At 37.2% G+C, this 19,277-nt stretch overlaps 2 protein-coding genes across 7 annotated transcripts in view; both read right to left on the bottom strand.

Annotated features, from left to right (window-relative positions):
- LOC123865649 (nucleolar protein 4) overlaps positions 1 to 19,277 on the bottom strand; it is a 177,689-nt gene that overhangs the window by 127,509 nt on the left and 30,903 nt on the right. The gene's annotated exons all lie outside the window — the stretch shown is intronic.
- LOC123865657 lies at positions 1,171 to 3,784 on the bottom strand. The gene is made up of 2 exons (XM_045906852.1): positions 3,195 to 3,784; positions 1,171 to 3,117 (listed from the first exon to the last, which is right to left on the bottom strand). The coding sequence occupies exons 1-2, from the start codon at positions 3,534 to 3,536 to the stop codon at positions 2,416 to 2,418; spliced, it is 1,044 nt and encodes a 347-aa protein (XP_045762808.1). The 5' UTR covers positions 3,537 to 3,784; the 3' UTR covers positions 1,171 to 2,415.

Consider the following 19,277-nt stretch of genomic DNA (forward strand, 5'->3'; position numbering starts at 1 on the left):
CGGGAACAAACGTGATTCGAGTTTTAAAGGCTCAGTAATTCCAATGGCGAACAAATCCTGAAGCCCTGATGCTAGGAAAATGCTGATGATAGGAAATTTTTTAGGTACTCTTTGTTTTCTCTATGGTCCAATATATACAACTATTTGAATCAATTGAATGAATGAATGATATACTTATTATTAGATCTATGGAATGGACTAAGGCGCTGTTTATAGAGCAGAAGTTGCAAGTAGAAAAAACGAAGCTAAGCGGCGAGGACCTGGATACACAGTCTGTAGAGTAAAGAAGGCAGAAGCGGTGTGCGGACCGGGGATGCAGCGATTACGTGATTAATATGTGCGTACGCCATGACATGTCTCTACTCTACCAAAAGACACCACTTTTTTATAAACAGGGAATACTTATGGTTTTGTTTTTGTCGTATTATGTACTAGCTAGACTATTAGAGTAAGTCTTAGACAATTAGCACAGTATGTATTAGTATCACACAGATTGTAAATAGCGTTAAGTCGATTCAGTTATCAGGAGCACAAAATCCAACATTATATGCAAATAAACGATACGGCACTCACAGCAAGAACCTAGTTTATGCTAATCCACCAGATACTACTCTAACAAGAACGGGCGCACAAGAAAATAACAAAATTTCGGTTCCTAACAATAGTTAGGTAAGTACTATTTGAGCAACGTTCATAACTTTATACATTTTTTTGTTTTGTTTCAAATTGAAATTATTTCATGCAAATTATATACAATAATAAAATAAATATTAAATTAGCATAATATACCCAGTAGATAGGGTAAAGCAAACAGAAACGGCTCTGAAGCATTTTTATTATGTCTTTCGTCTCGGAGCAATTCTAACTTTACGGTTACGACAGCTGAAAGTAGAATAGGACATTAAAATGTGAAATAAAATACCTACCTACTGATCGATCAAAATTGCCTTTTATTTTGTTAGAACTAAAGCAGGCATCGTTTTGGACCTAGCATGATACTTATTTGATTTTTATTAGAAAAAAATAAAAATACATTATTTATTTATTATTATCATCTTATCAGATTCGCTTAAACTATCATTTACTTTAAATTTAAAAAATTTGTTTTATTCAAAAATGCTTGATACCTATATTTTTTAAACAAAATATGCGTTAAATAAAATAAGCAAACGGGTTTATAAAATTTTTGTATTTAATAAATCACATACCGTTTATATAACTGTGGCACATCGAATAACAGATAAAATATACTCCGCGCTAATATCAAATCTATACTATTCTATAATGAGGTATTTTTTTAACTTTTTTCTGTCATGGTAATCACATTTTAACATCTATTAATGGCATACAATTTTACATCTATCACACTGAAAATAAATTCGTAATATACTTCTAATACACAGACATTTCAAAACTTTTATTTACCTTTTAAAAAAATATAAGTCAAGTCTCAAAATCGTTTCAATTAGGTATACGAGTGTTGAACGTTTTCCTTTAAAACATTTTACAATAAAAATGAGATTAATTTAATTGCTACAAAACCGTAATCCTGCTTATACAAAAATCAAACACCAATTGGGTTTTTACTTATAATTATTACAAAAAGTTCCGTCAAAATCGAAACAAAACAAAATAACCTAAACACAGCCAAACGTTGAAATCTAACTTAAACTCACTCTAGACGACTAGATCAAAACTCTAATCCCGTCTGCGTTCAATTGTATATTATTTTCGAATATTTTGTACTTTGGCATTTACAATATAATAATAATCACTGCTAAATGTGTATAAAATTCGCGGTCTTATTATAACAACATCTATCACATTATTATATAAACATCTAAAACACATAAGAATACAATGCCGACGAGGAAAATTTCAACAGGTTAGTTAACAAGAAATATTTTATCTCTATACCAGCTACACATACTGTCTGTCTGTTACATAAAGTCTTTTTCTTCTGTATATGACTTTCAGGTCTGAGTCTGACTCGATTATCAGAATCGAATCGCCAAGTAAATCGCGAGTTTTCCTTTCACTGTTGAATGTTTCAGTATGCATAAACTTAATACGTGAACATTGTTTTCTCTATTTCTTTTCCCCCTCTTTATTTCCTTATTTTTATGTTTGGACTGTCTTTATTATGCAGACGGACGTATCATTCGTTCTATCTATAGAATGAATGAAATGCATCCCGTAATTAATGTAAACAGGCAAAACATCTGCATAGGAATATTTGGCACGCATATCCGTAATGAAGAAAATTTAGATGCGGCATAAGTAATGACCGCAAATTGTTTCAGCAATTAGTCAAATAATGCTGAAGGGGCCAATGCAGGTGAAGCAATCAATCTTGTCGAATTCTTTAGATACAACAGCTTCAACATGAAGTCCAGAACATTAATTTTTAGATACCTAATCTTCTAATTCAGATCCAAGATTGTATTCTGTTTTCAAATTCAAGTCGTCGGGTGAATCGTTTCTCAGGTCCATCACTACCCTCGATGTGTAAGGGCTTTGGGAGGCCATGCTTGCTAGTATGCCGTTGGAAAGTGCCTGCACAGACAAGGCCTCCTGCGAAGGACCCGCATAGCTGTATTGTTGATATACGGCTTGTATTCTGGCCGCATTTACTAGCGTTTGGATCTTTAACTGCGTATCCAGTGCCAAACTGAGCGGTAATTTTCGAAGCTGGCTCGCAATCAATTTACCGAACATTTCGAATTCATTCTCGTTTCCACTCTCCGAATGCTGACTCAAGTCCTGCGGCGTTTCCGACTGGTCGCTCCGATCGTCGAAGTTACTCTTTTTTTGTTTGATCGGCACCGGATAGATGGTTGCAAGCGAGGTTATTAGCGGCGTTGCTATACCGACGGGGGGATTAAGAAATGGAGCGGATGTCGAGCTCGGGAGGATCCCGAACGGGGACGAAGTCTGATTGAGCCCGAAGGGCGTACTCGGACGCGGGGACGGCGTGTTTAATACATACGGCGTTGACGACCGCGTCGAGCTGCGTCGTTTGCGTGGGCTTTTCTTTTCCGGAGATTTCCGCTCGCTCAAATCTTGCACGGCGTCGCTGTCGTCACTCATAGCGATCTCGAGCAAGCTATTGTCGACCTAAAACAAAGAAAGTTACTCTTCAAAGTTAGAATGCCAGAGCGCAGGTCCAGAATAACGTAAATAAAGGCACTTACGGAGCTGGGAGTGACGATCGCTCGCAGAAACCTGTCTGCGTGCTCGAACCACGTGACGCTCGGCCTGTACGCATGCGCGCCAGCCTTCCTTGCCGCGCGAATTTTCTTTAACTCGACGCTGTAGGACGATCGTATATTCTTTATCTTATTTTTCAACTCCTTGACCGTTATGTCGACTAAATTAAGAGTTTTCAGTATTTCGACGTATCCCTGTTCGCGTATTTTCTTGTTCTTGTAGTTTTCTGAAACCGGGTTCCACAGGTATTCTCTTTTTTCGTATTCAATGATCATCTGGATGGTGAGGTCCTCGCTCCATTTCGGGTTAGCTAATATAGCGACCATTTCATTTGTTTTAATTAATTTTAAGAGTTATTTGGTGATTCGCGAGTGTAGAGGCGAGCTACTAGGAGCGCAGAAGGGTGCGGGCGTGTCGCATGCGCGCAGCATACTAAAAGCACGTCGATGGGCCGGCACCCTGCGCGGGGGGACTATTTCGGGAGTAGCCGATACGCAGCCGCGTGCTTTGGAGCGTGCTATTTCCTCTCCGCAGCGCGCGGAGGCTGAGCCCGAGTGAAATGGAAGATTTGTGACCGGCGGCGACCGGACACGTTTGCACATCGCTACATTCAGACGTCTTTTCTCCTTATAAACTTCTGCTATAAGTGGATCGTATACCTACTACGTATTAGCTGCTTTGACTATTGAAGTATTCACTATTCACGACTTTGTGAAATATGACTACGAATATGTTATTTTTAAAAAGATAAAGTAAGCTGAATATAATCCGCAATTCCCAACACCCATTAAAGCTTAAAGCCCTAACACACACAATACTTTTAACATCGGCGATCAGCGACTTAGTGGTTGCACCGATGTTGTATTGTGTGTGTATTGAAAAGCCGAGCGTTTTAGCGATTCCATCAATATCGCATCGGCTTCCGGAAAGATGAAGTTTTATTATAAAGCGCAAAGCAGTGTTTAGAGTTCGTGACAATGGCGTAGCTCCGATAATATCCAGCGTGAACCTAAACTAAATCATTGCGTCTTGAGGTTTTATGAGTGCGGATTGAAACGTTCGACACTTCATCGAGCTTCCGAAAAACGACTTGAGCACTACGACTAGAGATTATAAATGTATACAAATTGGAACGTTCAAACGTGGTGGCCTCAACCTTCCAAAAAGCAACTAAATCGCTGATCATACTGATGCTAAAAGTATCGTGTATGCTAGATCCCTAAAAAATGGTCTAGGTATGACTTTATGAAACCGGGCTAATCTTTGAAACGACTGATACGATTTTGGCTGGATTTCCGCGAACTATACTAACCTAGATGACTTTTTATCACCAATCTATACTAATAAATAAAATTGGAGTGTCTGTCTGTAATTTCGAAATAACTACCTCATATTAAGCTCATATGGTTATTTGAACGATACCAACACTGAATCACACGTTTTTAAAATTTTTGTCTGTCTGTCTGTCTGTCTGTCTGTCTGTCTGTCTGTTTGAAAAGGCTAATCTTGGGAACGGCTGAACCGATTTTGACGGGATTTTCACAGACAAGTAGAGAATTGACCAGGGAGTAACATAGGCTACTTTTTAACCGACTTTCAAAAAGGGAGTTGTGTTTTTCTACCTATGCACACCGAAATCTCCGAGATTTCTGAACCGATTTGCGTCATTTCTTTTTTAATCGATAGAGGAACTTTGCGACATTGTTTCATAAAAAATTTTTAGTCCAACTCCTCAATCCTGATGCTGCAGGGGATCTGGCCAATCCACGCGGGCGAAGCTGCGGGCATCAGCTAGTAAACAATATAAATATAGGTTTCTATGGGACTTTTACACGAACGAAGTCGCGGACAAAAAGTAGTTATTAAATAATTAACATATACCTACCTACTTAGTTAACCTATTACTACTAGGTAGAATTATTCTAAGTAGGATTTTCAAATTTCCGGAAAGAGATTTTGAAATTGAGTAATTTAAACGTCGCGAAATATGTACTTTTAACTAGGTAGGTACGCAGTTCTAAACTGCTCGCAGAGCGATCCGCAGAAGGACGAACGATCCACTCTGGCGTTTCACTTCACAATCCAGTGTCCAGATATGTTTGAAAATCGCAAGCTTTAATTGTAGCGTTTTTTTTTTTTTTTACAAAATTGAATATTTTCACCACAGACTTCCACTTTTAATGGAAACTATAATAACAATTATTTACAGTAAAAATAACACATCTTGATACTTGATAGGTCGTAACTCGTAGGTAGGTACATAGTTGTTTTATAATCATTTTATTAAATCCTAGGGACCTTTCATCTCACCGTTTACCTAGTTAGTATTTAACATTATTTAAAGTTAATGTTAGTATTTTAAATAAATATCTGTTTCTATAGGTATGTATTATTAAATTTTTGTATAAACATTTATTATGAATTTAAATAAAAAGTAATTATGTAATTATATTGACTAATTTAATTTAAAAATCCAAAGTACTCACAAGTTGTGAATTTTATCAACGTAGGATATTATAATATACCTAATATAATATATGAAGCGAATCTCTGAATTGTCTGTCGGAAAACACAATGCAAGCTATTTCTTCAATCTCCCGCCACCCAAGCGTTCACATCTCACATAATATTTCTTGTTTTCTCGCCGACGATCGTGCTTTAAACTAGACACGAACCAAGCGATGACATCCCAGACTAGAAGAAAGAATTAAGAAAAACTATAATAACGCAAAAGAAACTTGATTTTAGTTGTCATTTTAACTAATGATCCTATTCTGAAAATTCTTTCTCTGATAGCTGATAGCTATATTGTCCAAGAGCTATAAGCTACAAATTATATCACGCAGACGAAGTCGCGGGCAAAACTAGCTTTTGCCCGCGATTTCGCCTGCGTGATATAATTTGTTTGACAATTATTAATTAGACAATTATTATAACTTCAACCTATTTTCTAAAAATAAATTAATATTTTGAACGAAGAAGCAAAAACAGGTCACGTAGTGCATCAGCATCGAAATATTGTTACTGCAGCATCCCTTAGCTTAGTTAATGCAATTTGAAGGGAGCCTCCGAGTTATCAACGCCGAGACAGCTTAGTTTGTAAAATTAAGTGATTTTAATTATTGAATCTTTGACGCGTTTTAATATACCACGTAATATTAAACACCATCATTAGCTATTATAACAAGAATGAGAATAGAAACAAAGAAATGTATGGACTTTATGTATTCACTATAGTCCCAATCCTAAATGCCGGCACATAGTAATTAACTAAGACAATCCTCGGAAATGTCCAAAATAATCCAAAAATTCTAATTCTGCCTAACGAATTTTTAGGCCAAACTAGAAGTGCCTGAATTTCTAGCTCAAACGGTAATAGTACTTTCATTTGTCTTGTTTTATAGCGTTAAGTTTCTTATAATACTTTTTTTATGATATAGAGTTTATAGATTGCTGTAATTGGTTTAAATGTTGCGACACAGAAAGGTAGTAGAAATGTACACTCAATTAAAACATATCCACCGTTTCCATCATTACGTGACATTATCACGTACGTGAGCAGCTTGGCACGATTCCTTCAATTCCTGCAATTCCAAGAATTCCAAGTCTGGTATTCATATAATCACAAGATTCCCGCGTAGAGATTTCTGCCTGTTGGCGCTACTGTCTTAAGATGCTGATTAACCTGAGGTTTATAAACATTCAAAAATTTGTTTTGATCTTTTGTCCCGAACGAACATTGTATCGGCGCTGGCTTTCGAAGAATAGATTTTTTTAGCCATCTTCTACATAAGCGTTTGCTAGAATAAGTGACGAAAATTACTCGCATAGATGTTTGGTTTAATTTGTTGTTCAGTTCAATAAAATTCAAAATTGCCGAATGCTCAATATCTTGTTACAAGAGAATGCTTAAGTTTATCAGTATCAGTCACATTAGGTGTGGGATTTAGCTCACAAGCAATTATGGGCTTTGAAATATCACGCATTTTGAGCATTGAACATCCATTTTATGAGAATAATGCATGACACTTGAAATTGCATTCTGAATAATGATGTTCTTTTAACAGCGGGCGTGATGATGTTTCAAGTATAAAAAGCAATATAATTTCCAGTGAAAATGGCGAAACATAAATGTAAAAAGCAAATATTTAAACACTGGTTTGAATAACGAAGCGATTTCTGTAAACTTTATATCCAATCATAGCTTCTATACTATAGTAGTGGATGCTTAGTTAGGAATCCATACTAACTTAGCGCAAATTGGTAGTTTCGTAAACAAATGGATTTGCCTTTGAATAGTAGAACAATCAAGACCAGACAACGATGGTCAATGAAGTTAAAACGATGATGTGTGTCGTCTAGAATTGAAAGCACATAAGAATGCAGTATGGCACATCAATTGAATAGTCATTATAAAGGATCATATTTCTTATTAATATTCTAAAATCTACTATGCTTAGTGGATTTCTTCATACTACTTGTACGCAGAATACTGTGATTGGTGAATGTTATATTTATAAACTAAATGATAAATTGGAACGGCGATGAATTTTATATTCATGCATCAATTTAAAAGTTAGGAAGACATAGACACAGCAGATTTAAATATTGCAATTATTTATTTACAAAAGAAAAAATATTTTATATACAGACTTAATTTACTATATCCGTTAATGCAGTGCTATAGTAAAATATGACTGCAATCTACTGTAAGTAGAACAATGAGTTATACTTTTATTGTAAGCCTAATCCAAAAACTATACATCAAAAATGGAGACAAAAACTACTAGAGTTGAGAAGGAAATGTTGGAAAACATGCACACAAACAAACTATTATCCCAGACGCACAAATTGTCTTCATGTTATGATAGTTATAAAAGTGACTTAACGTTGTTCCATTGTAGGTAGGTACATGTAGAGAACATTTTTCAAATAATGCGGTAGCTCTACTAGACAAGAAAATTATGCACTTCCACCTCGCTTCAAGGTTGTGAAGCTCATGTCTTTATAGAGACAATGCACAATACTGTCGATTACGTGACTGTAGGACAAAAACTAGGTAATGGCTCTTCACCGGTTACGACGTGTTTATAAAGGTGGTCTTTCGTTATAATCTATCTACAAGTATAATACCTCTTTAGAGTCCCTTCATCGTGACGATTCATGCAAATGGGTTGAAATCCCATTTAATACCTAATTCCAAGTAGCGAAAGCCACTTACAAGAGCAGCTTATAAGATAAAAACTAATGGTAGAACTTCTTTCTCTGTATTTATATTACTTTGTTTGGATGATAAAATAAATTCAATCGATTTCATTGCAATACAGGACACAAGAGTTTTCAAGTTAAGGTAATTGCTATTTGACAAATCGCAAAAATGCTGTACTTTGAAGTAAATTGTTTATTTTTCTAAAGCATTAACAGCTATTAAATACATGCAATTAAAAACTTCAGTTTGTGAAGATTATAAGGGCCTCTTTTTATTTAGTATACATTATCCCAATAAAAAAAAAAACCAAGTTGAAAACATTGCTGTTCGCAACTTGTTCTGTAAAAGTTTTCTTTAACATCTTGATACTTTGAAGCCAACCTCCAGAAAATGATATGTTTAGGTTTAGCAATCAATTTTAACTGTTAGTTTTATACTAAATGTTTTTCGTTTCTTAAATAATCTAAAACTAACCAAAAAACTTCCTGTGCTATTTATTTTCTTGCAGGCGCTCTATGGAATTCAGTGTCCACTGGACTGTCATGGCGGAAGGACTGTGCGCGTCATTTCGTCGCAAAATATTATTTAAAATGAATTTAAGCTTATTATTTTTGAATGAAAGTTGTGTTTATAATCGTTGAAAAATAAAATAGGGATTTTTTCATTTCTAAATGAAGCCTGCTTATATACTAAATTTTATTCTAAAGTTACGGTTTTACCAGGTAAATACTCGGAGGTTGTCATAGATTATGATGACAGATAGTAAGTGTTCTAAATAGGTATTATACCTATGTTAGGAGATAGCGCGCCTCGTTCCGGGTGCCGTGTTCCGAAATGGATTTCGTAGTAGTGCAAGTTTGGTGCAAGCCCCACATGACGAAGGGGTATGCGTCAGGCATTTCCTGTGTACAAAAAAAAGACCTATATTTCGGATCCATATTTCATCACTGACAATATGCACTATTCAAAGACTTGTTCTTCAAGCATTGAGGAATTTTGGACAGAGACATCTCGAAGGTTCCCGAAGGCTGCCTGAGTTAGATTTGTCGGCTAGCTAGCTTTTTTCGAAATTGGACTTACTTAGCTGGATTGTGTGTTAGAGCTTTCTTATGAGATATTATATGTGCATAATATAACCATGGGTCTCATAAGAAAGCTCAGATTCATGCTGCGGGCAATGGGGAGAGCCTAAAGGTTGGAACGCCATTTCGGCGGCCGTGTTTCCTGTCATATATACCTTAGATACCTGCAAGCCAAGAGTGAATAGGCATCTTCTAGGTAAGCGTGCTCCAACTTGGACCTCATCATTGCTTTCTTTAAAGCATGATTGTCGTCAAGCGCAAGCGCAAAGATTCAGGCGGCGCAAACCCGTAGCATGTGGAAGACCCTATTAAAGACCTATGTTCACTGTGGACGTCTGTCGGTTGATGTTGATGATTATGTCTTTAGTGCAAGTAGTTCAGTAGTTTCAGAGTTTATCGATAACAAACAAACAAACCTTTCCTCTTCATAATATATGTAGTTAGTAGCGCAAACTTGGAAAAAAATCTCGTGGACACTCTTTGATTTTCCGAGATAAATGTCATTTTACCTGACAGCCCTAATCAATTTTATCACTGATATTAATAACTAATTCATAACCGTTAAACCTAAGTGTCAAAATCTCGTTTTTCTAGTCGAGTTCCGTAGGCTCTTTGAACCCACTGCATTATTATCCCAAGAAAACCTACCATTAGATGTAGGAATAATGGAAATAGGTCACAACCCTCAGCAATAAAGAATACGATGCGGAGAGAGATGTCACTCTCAAGGTCTTTAAATGTATCCATGCAAAAAACCACGTCGACTGGTTGCTCCGTTGCAGCGTGATTGAATATTAAACCAACAAACACACTTTCGCATTTGAAATATGGCCAGTGATTATAAGAAACAATTTAAATCTCTCTCTGCTCTCTGAGAGACGTTAGGCAAAGTGAACACGAATTATGACACTTCTGTGTTCTTATACAAGCTTAGGTCTCTCAATTTTGTCAATTAATGTCAAATTTCTTTCTCAGATCAAAACCTAGTAAGTGGTTTAAATTCAAAAGAAGTTTAGGCCGTAGTTCTTTCTGGTCCAATGCGGAATGGCATACTTCACACACCTTTGAGAACATGGAAAACTTGCAGGTATGCAGGTTTCCTCACGATGTTTTCCTTCGCCGTTAAAGCAAGTGATATTAAATTGCTTAAAACGCACATAACTGAAAAGTTAGTAGTGCGTGATTCCGGGATCGAACCCCCGACCTTCGATTAGGAGGCGGACGTTCTAACCACTAGGCTATGACAGTTTTTAAATTAAAGGGGTTTAAATATTTTAGTGTGAAGACTGACCAACACATTTATTCATTACATGTGCATCATTTTCTTTTTTAGGGTTCTGTACCTCAAAATGAAAAACGGAGCTCTTAAAGGACCACTTTGCTGTCTGTCCATTTGTCCGTCCGTCCGTCAAGAAAACCTATACAGTACTTCCCGTTGATCTAGAATCACGAAATTTGTTCTCGGATTTATTCCTTTACTTGGGCTATGAGAGTTGAGACCTATCTACCTGCCCATAATTCTAGGTTAACGGGAAATACCCTATCGGTTTTCTTGACAGACACGACAGACGGACAGACGGACAGAAAGACAGACAACAAAGTGATCCTATAAGGGTCCCGTGTTTCCTTTTGAGATATGGAACCCTAAAAACATTATGTAAGTATGCAAAGTATTTCCCTTGCAAACCATATTTTAACAGTTGACATGTAGAGGTCATTGACTTTTCCTATCTTACTTTTAAGTTTTAATGCATTATTAAGTATTTACTGTTTTGACATGGTATTTAGATAATGGGTGATATTTATTTTATTTAATCTAATTCCTTTTAAAAACTTAGTAAGGCGCATTTATTTATACTATATATAGCTCGATTACCACTCACTCACTGACTGACTCATTGACATAATTGTTCTCCTAGAAAGAGAAGGAAAATGATATAGTGATGTAGGGGAGATGTGTTTGGGTGGGGGAACCCTCTGGGGAAAAATTATGACATTTCAGAAAAACAAGATGGCGGCCGAGGAGATTTTTGCAGCTCCGTTGTTTTCCAACCGATTTCGTTGAATTTTGCAATCTTTGAAGAAAATAGTAAACGATTAATGGGAAATGTGGAAAAAATTGGAAAAACAAGATGGCGGCCGAGCCGTAGCGTTTTGAAAATTTCGATTATTCGACCCCGAACCGCGGCGCCACAGATCCGAAACGGGGTAGTCGAGGATAATTATTTTTTCGTGTTTCGCCCACGATTATCCTGTATTTTGACAAAACGGGAGTGGTTTTAAAAAATTCAAGATGGCGGCTGTCGTGGCGGCCGTTTTGTTCGAGGTACGAAAAAACGCAATTTTAAAAGTTAAATATCTCAAAGTTGGCAACATCGGAGCGATTCGGCTTCTATGAAGCGGTTGTACGTATAGACTCGAGGTATAGATCGGTGGGAAAAAATTACCCCATTTTTAGGGAAATTTCAAGATTTTCGGGAAATTGTAAAAAATCGAAATACGCACTTTTAGCAAAATCCGAGTATGAGCGATTATATGTTTTGCTCGTACAAATGACATTTGGGTATTTTTGTCACCGAAGACTGGCAACACTGGAATTTATCAAAGAAAAAGTGATTTTTGGCATGGTCTTTTTCCCGGTATCCCCTTTCGCGTGGGTGCGAGCGAGAGGAAAGATTGAAACGTCATCGGGAGCGGTATATCCTGTAGTTAATAGGAAAATTATGAAACCGTGTAAAATCTTTCTGTGAAACGAGTTGGCGGCCATTTTGTATTTTTTTTCATTTTTCGAAATTTTGATCACGTTTTTGAGGCAGTTGGCAACATTTTGGAAAGTCAATATGTATGAATCGATTGTGTGACTCAGCCGGCAATATCGAAATAAAGAAACAGTGTTGCCACTTTTGGGGAGGTTTTCGAGATTTTCAACTAAGAAACTCCTGTAAAATTTTGTATGAAAAATTTTTTTTTCACTGATGGTATCGTATAGAAAACAAAAAGTTAGTAAGCCAAAATTTTGGAGAGAGCTGAAGATTGAGGGTTTCGGAGACGGGTGGAGGGCCCGCTTAAGGTATTGAAGATAGGTGGAGGGTGCTCGAGCAAATGTCATTCATGACGTCATCCAATTGCCAAAAAGCTGAAAAAAAATTCAAAATGGCGAAAAAAAGATGGCCGCCATACAAATTTCGCCGGTGTCCAGCTCGGAGGGTATAAAAGATGGAAGTGTGGTTTCTTGGCAAGAGATGATCAGGGTCCGAAGGTCTACTCGATGAATAGAAAAAAAATTCAAAATGGTGGAATTTAATTTTCCATACATTTTGTATGGCGAATATTGAATGCCTCATTCTCCTAGAAAGAGACGGATAACGATACGATAATGTAAGGGAGATGTATTCAAGTACACGATATGAGTAGGGAAAAATTATGACATTTCAGAAAAACAAGATGGCGGCCGACGTGATTTTTGCAACTCTTTTGTTTTCCAACCGATTTCGTTGAAACTCGCAATCTTTGAAGAATGTAGTAAACGATTAATAGAAAAAGTGGAAAATTTCGAAAAAACAAGATGGCCGCCGTACAAATTTCGTCGGTGTCTATCTCGGAGGCTATAAAAGATGGAAGAGTGGTTTCTTGGCAAAAGATGATCAGGGTCCGAAGGTCTACTCGGTGAAACAAACACTGCATGCTCGCGGACCACTTTAGTGGTCCGCGCACCCACGCACCCTACTAAATTATTATCCTAATTTACAAAAAATAATATGGATATCGTTTTTAGGATTTTCCAGAGTGCTGATTTTGATAATGACATTTATTTTCAAATCCAAGATGGCTGACTTACATTTTCTACAAAAAATAGAAATGCCTGTCATTTTATGGGGTTTTTCGGGGTGAATTATGCATCTTATTAAATCAATTTGGTTTTATATAATAAAGTTAACTTTACCACGTCACGTGAGCTGCTTTAGCAGCTCGCGCACCGAGCAAAAACTAGTTATACTATATATAGCTCAATTACCACTGACTCACTCACTCATTGACATAATTGTTCTCCTAGAAGGAGACGGAAAATGATATAATGATGTAGGGGAATTGTGTTCGGTTTCGGGAACCCTCTGGGGAAAAATTATGACATTTCAGAAAAACAAGATGGCGGCCGAGGTGATTTTTGCAGCTCCGTTGTTTTCCAACCGATTTCGTAGAATTTTGCAAACTTTGAAGAATGTAGTAAATGGTTAACAGAAAATGTGGAAAAAATTGGAAAAACAAAATGGCGGCCGAGCCGTAGCGTTTTGAAAATTTTGATTTTTCGACCCCGAACCGCGGCGCCACAGATCCGAAACGGGGTAGTCGAGGATAATTATTTTTTCGTGTTTCGCCCACGATTATCCTGTATTTTGACAAAACGGGAGTGGTTTTAAAAAATTCAAGATGGCGGCTGTCGTGGCGGCCGTTTTGTTCGAGGTACGAAAAAACGCAATTTTAAAAGTTAAATATCTCAAAGTTGGCAACATCGGAGCGATTCGGCTTCTATGAAGCGGTTGTACGTATAGACTCGAGGTATAGATCGGTGGGAAAAAATTACCCCATTTTTAGGGAAATTTCAAGATTTTCGGGAAATTGTAAAAAATCGAAATACGCACTTTTAGCAAAATCCGAGTATGAGCGATTATATGTTTTGCTCGTACAAATGACATTTGGGTATTTTTGTCACCGAAGACTGGCAACACTGGAATTTATCAAAGAAAAAGTGATTTTTGGCATGGTCTTTTTCCCGGTATCCCCTTTCGCGTGGGTGCGAGCGAGAGGAAAGATTGAAACGTCATCGGGAGCGGTATATCCTGTAGTTAATAGGAAAATTATGAAACCGTGTAAAATCTTTCTGTGAAACGAGTTGGCGGCCATTTTGTATTTTTTTTCATTTTTCGAAATTTTGATCACGTTTTTGAGGCAGTTGGCAACATTTTGGAAAGTCAATATGTATGAATCGATTGTGTGACTCAGCCGGCAATATCGAAATAAAGAAACAGTGTTGCCACTTTTGGGGAGGTTTTCGAGATTTTCAACTAAGAAACTCCTGTAAAATTTTGTATGAAAAATTTTTTTTTCACTGATGGTATCGTATAGAAAACAAAAAGTTAGTAAGCCAAAATTTTGGAGAGAGCTGAAGATTGAGGGTTTCGGAGACGGGTGGAGGGCCCGCTTAAGGTATTGAAGATAGGTGGAGGGTGCTCGAGCAAATGTCATTCATGACGTCATCCAATTGCCAAAAAGCTGAAAAAAAATTCAAAATGGCGAAAAAAAGATGGCCGCCATACAAATTTCGCCGGTGTCCAGCTCGGAGGGTATAAAAGATGGAAGTGTGGTTTCTTGGCAAGAGATGATCAGGGTCCGAAGGTCTACTCGATGAATAGAAAAAAAATTCAAAATGGTGGAATTTAATTTTCCATACATTTTGTATGGCGAATATTGAATGCCTCATTCTCCTAGAAAGAGACGGATAACGATACGATAATGTAAGGGAGATGTATTCAAGTACACGATATGAGTAGGGAAAAATTATGACATTTCAGAAAAACAAGATGGCGGCCGACGTGATTTTTGCAACTCTTTTGTTTTCCAACCGATTTCGTTGAAACTCGCAATCTTTGAAGAATGTAGTAAACGATTAATAGAAAAAGTGGAAAATTTCGAAAAAACAAGATGGCCGCCGTACAAATTTCGTCGGTGTCTATCTCGGAGGCTATAAAAGATGGAAGAGTGGTTTCTTGGCAAAAGATGATCAGGGTCCGAAGGTCTACTCGGTGAAACAAACACTGCATGCTCGCGGACCACTTTAGTGGTCCGCGCACCCACGCACCCTACTAAATTATTATCCTAATTTACAAAAAATAATATGGATATCGTTTTTAGGATTTTCCAGAGTGCTGATTTTGATAATGACATTTATTTTCAAATCCAAGATGGCTGACTTACATTTTCTACAAAAAATAGAAATGCCTGTCATTTTATGGGGTTTTTCGGGGTGAATTATGCATCTTATTAAATCAATTTGGTTTTATATAATAAAGTTAACTTTACCACGTCACGTGAGCTGCTTTAGCAGCTCGCGCACCGAGCAAAAACTAGTTATACTATATATAGCTCAATTACCACTGACTCACTCACTCATTGACATAATTGTTCTCCTAGAAGGAGACGGAAAATGATATAATGATGTAGGGGAATTGTGTTCGGTTTCGGGAACCCTCTGGGGAAAAATTATGACATTTCAGAAAAACAAGATGGCGGCCGAGGTGATTTTTGCAGCTCCGTTGTTTTCCAACCGATTTCGTAGAATTTTGCAAACTTTGAAGAATGTAGTAAATGGTTAACAGAAAATGTGGAAAAAATTGGAAAAACAAAATGGCGGCCGAGCCGTAGCGTTTTGAAAATTTTGATTTTTCGACCCCGAACCGCGGCGCCACAGATCCGAAACGGGGTAGTCGAGGATAATTATTTTTTCGTGTTTCGCCCACGATTATCCTGTATTTTGACAAAACGGGAGTGGTTTTAAAAAATTCAAGATGGCGGCTGTCATGGCGGCCGTTTTGTTCGAGGTACGAAAAAACGCAATTTTAAAATTCGAATATCTCAAAGTTGGCAACATCAAAGCGATTCGGCTTCTATGAAGCGATTGTACATATGAACTTGAGGTATAGATTGGTGGGGAAAAATTACCCCATTTTTCGGGAAATTTCAAGATTTTCGGGAAATTGTAAAAAATCGAAATACGGACTTTTTGCAAAATCCGAGTATGAGCGATTACGTGTTTTGCTTGTACAAATGACATTTGGGTATTTTTGTCACCGGAGACTGGCAACACTGGAATTTATCAAAGTAAAAGTGATTTTCGACACGGTCTTTTTCACGGTATCCCCTTTCGCGTGGGTGCGAGCGAGAGGAAAGATTGAAACGTCATCGGGAGCGGTATATCCTGTAGTTTATAGGAAAATTATGAAACCGTATAAAATCTTTCTGTGAAACGAGTTGGCGGCCATTTTGTATTTTTTTTCATTTTTCGAAATTTTGATCACGTTTTTGAGGCAGTTGGCAACATTTTGGAAAGTCAATATGTATGAATAGATTGTGTATCTGGGCTGGCAGTATGGAGATATGCAACCGGTGTTGCCACTTTTGGGGAGATTTTCGAGATTTTCAACTAGAAAACTCCTGTAAAATTTTGTATGAAAATTTTTTTTTTCACTGATGGTGTCAGATAGAAAACAAAAACTTAGTAAGCGAAAATTATAGAGAGAGCTGATGATTGAGGATATCGGAGACGGGTGAAGGGCCCGCTTAAGGTATTGAAGATAGGTGGGGGGTGCTCGACCAAATGTCATTCATGACATCATCCAATTGCCAAAAAGCTGAAAAAAAATTCAAAATGGCGAAGAAAAGATGGCCGCCATACAAATTTCGCCGGCGTCCAGCTCGGAGGGTATAAAAGATGGAGGTGCGGTTTCTTGGCAAAAGAGGATCAGGATCCAAAGGTCTACTCGATGAATAGAAAAAAAATTCAAAATGGCGGAATTTATTTTCCCATACATTTTGTATGGCGAATATTGAATGTCTCATTCTCCTAGAAAGAGACGGAAAACGATACGATAATGTAGGGGAGATGTGTTCGGGTGGGGGAGGCGAGTAGGGAAAAATTATGACATTTCAGAAAAACAAGATGGCGACCGACATGATTTTTGCAACTCTTTTGTTTTCCAACCGATTTCGTTGAAACTCGCAATCTTTGAAGAATGTAGTAAACGATTAATAGAAAAAGTGGAAAATTTTCGAAAATCAAGATGGCCGCCGTAAAAATTTCGTCGGTGTCTATCTCGGAGGCTATAAAAGATGGAAGAGTGGTTTCTTAACAAAAGATGATCAGGGTCCGAAGGTCTACTCGGTGGAACAAACTCTGCATGCTCGCGGACCACTTTAGTGGTCCGCGCACCCACGCACCCTACTTTATTAACCTCAACTACCCCATTTTTACAAAAAATGATATGGATGTCGTTTTCGGAGTTTTCCAGGGCGCTGATTTTGATAACGACATTTATTTTGAAATCCAAGATGGCGGACATGCACTTTTTAAGAAAAAAAATGATTTGGGTGTCATTTTGTGGTGAATTGTGTATCTTAATAAATAAATTTGGTTAAATATAATAAAGTTAACATAACCACGTCACGCGAGCTGCTTTAGCAGCTCGCGCACCGAGCAAAACACTAGTTAATCTATAAAAACCTAGCCAGTTCAAAGACTTACTATGTTTTAAAATGGTCAAAGCGACTTACTAGCTTTTAATTTTACTTTAATGTGGGTGTCCTTACAATACAACGGGACATACTATGAAAGTTAGGCTTATGACATAAAACGATTTTCGGAAAAATGACATTTACTTTGTTTTGATATGGGGCGGTCGATATAATTAGGTACTAGGGTAAAGGCTCGAGTAAATGAACAGATTGGACGTTTTTACATGTATTAAGAGCTGGAATAAAAAACCGGCTGATATACCTTTTTTAAATATTTTCTTACAAATTCTTACACTTTTTTCAATTTCAATTTCAAAACCGTGTTCCGTTCAAACCGTTCAAAAGTGCGTGTGCGTGCGTCCATGTGTGTGTGTGAGTGTGTTGTATGTTTGTACGAGTGTTTGTGAGTGTGGTATTGCGTTGTATAACCACATGAGTAGCGAACAGAGTCAAAGCTTCATACAAGCGCGCTACGATAGGTACACTACTACAAGCTTGAGGCGCGTGTGTGCGTGAGCACAGGCGCTATGTCGCGTACGGAGAGAAATCGGTTTATACCGGCTCGGCCTGTGCTCAAGCTCAGGGGCTGCAGTACACGTCGCGCGTCGTGTTTTCATTTAATTTAATGTTAATGATAATAATTTAAATAGTGTTTAAAATCTATTTTCTTGAACTGTCATAGATTTTGTTCAAAATCAATATCTGAGGATCCCTAGGATCACAAAACAGGAAATTGTTACCAAAATTAAAAAAAATCGACGCCATTTTGAAATTCTTTGTTAATTGACCGATTTCGTTCAAAATCGATATTTAGAGCTCCCTGGGATCACAAAATAAGAAACTGTTACCAAAATTTAAAAAAGTCGACGCCATTTTGAAATTCTTTGTTAATTGACCGATTTCGTTCAAAATCGATATTTAGAGCTCCCTGGGATCACGAAATAAGAAACTGTTACCAAAATTTAAAAAGTCGACGCCATTTTGAAATTCTTTGTTAATTGACCGATTTCGTTCAAAATCGATATTTAGAGCTCCCTGGGGATCACAAAATAAGAAACTGTTACCAAAATTTAAAAAAGTCGACGCCATTTTGAAATTCTTTGTTAATTGACCGATTTCGTTCAAAATCGATATTTAGAGCTCCCTGGGATCACGAAATAAGAAACTGTTACCAAAATTTAAAAAGTCGACGCCATTTTGAAATTCTTTGTTAATTGACCGATTTCGTTCAAAATCGATATTTAGAGCTCCCTGGGATCACAAAATAAGAAACTGTTACCAAAATTTAAAAAAGTCGACGCCATTTTGAAATTCTTTGTTAATTGACCGATTTCGTTCAAAATCGATATTTAGAGCTCCCTGGGATCACGAAATAAGAAACTGTTACCAAAATTTAAAAAGTCGACGCCATTTTGAAATTCTTTGTTAATTGACCGATTTCGTTCAAAATCGATATTTAGAGCTCCCTGGGGATCACAAAATAAGAAACT

Source organism: Maniola jurtina, chromosome 5 (genome assembly GCF_905333055.1).
Source record: "Maniola jurtina chromosome 5, ilManJurt1.1, whole genome shotgun sequence".
In the NCBI taxonomy this organism is placed as follows: Eukaryota; Metazoa; Arthropoda; class Insecta; order Lepidoptera; family Nymphalidae; genus Maniola; species Maniola jurtina.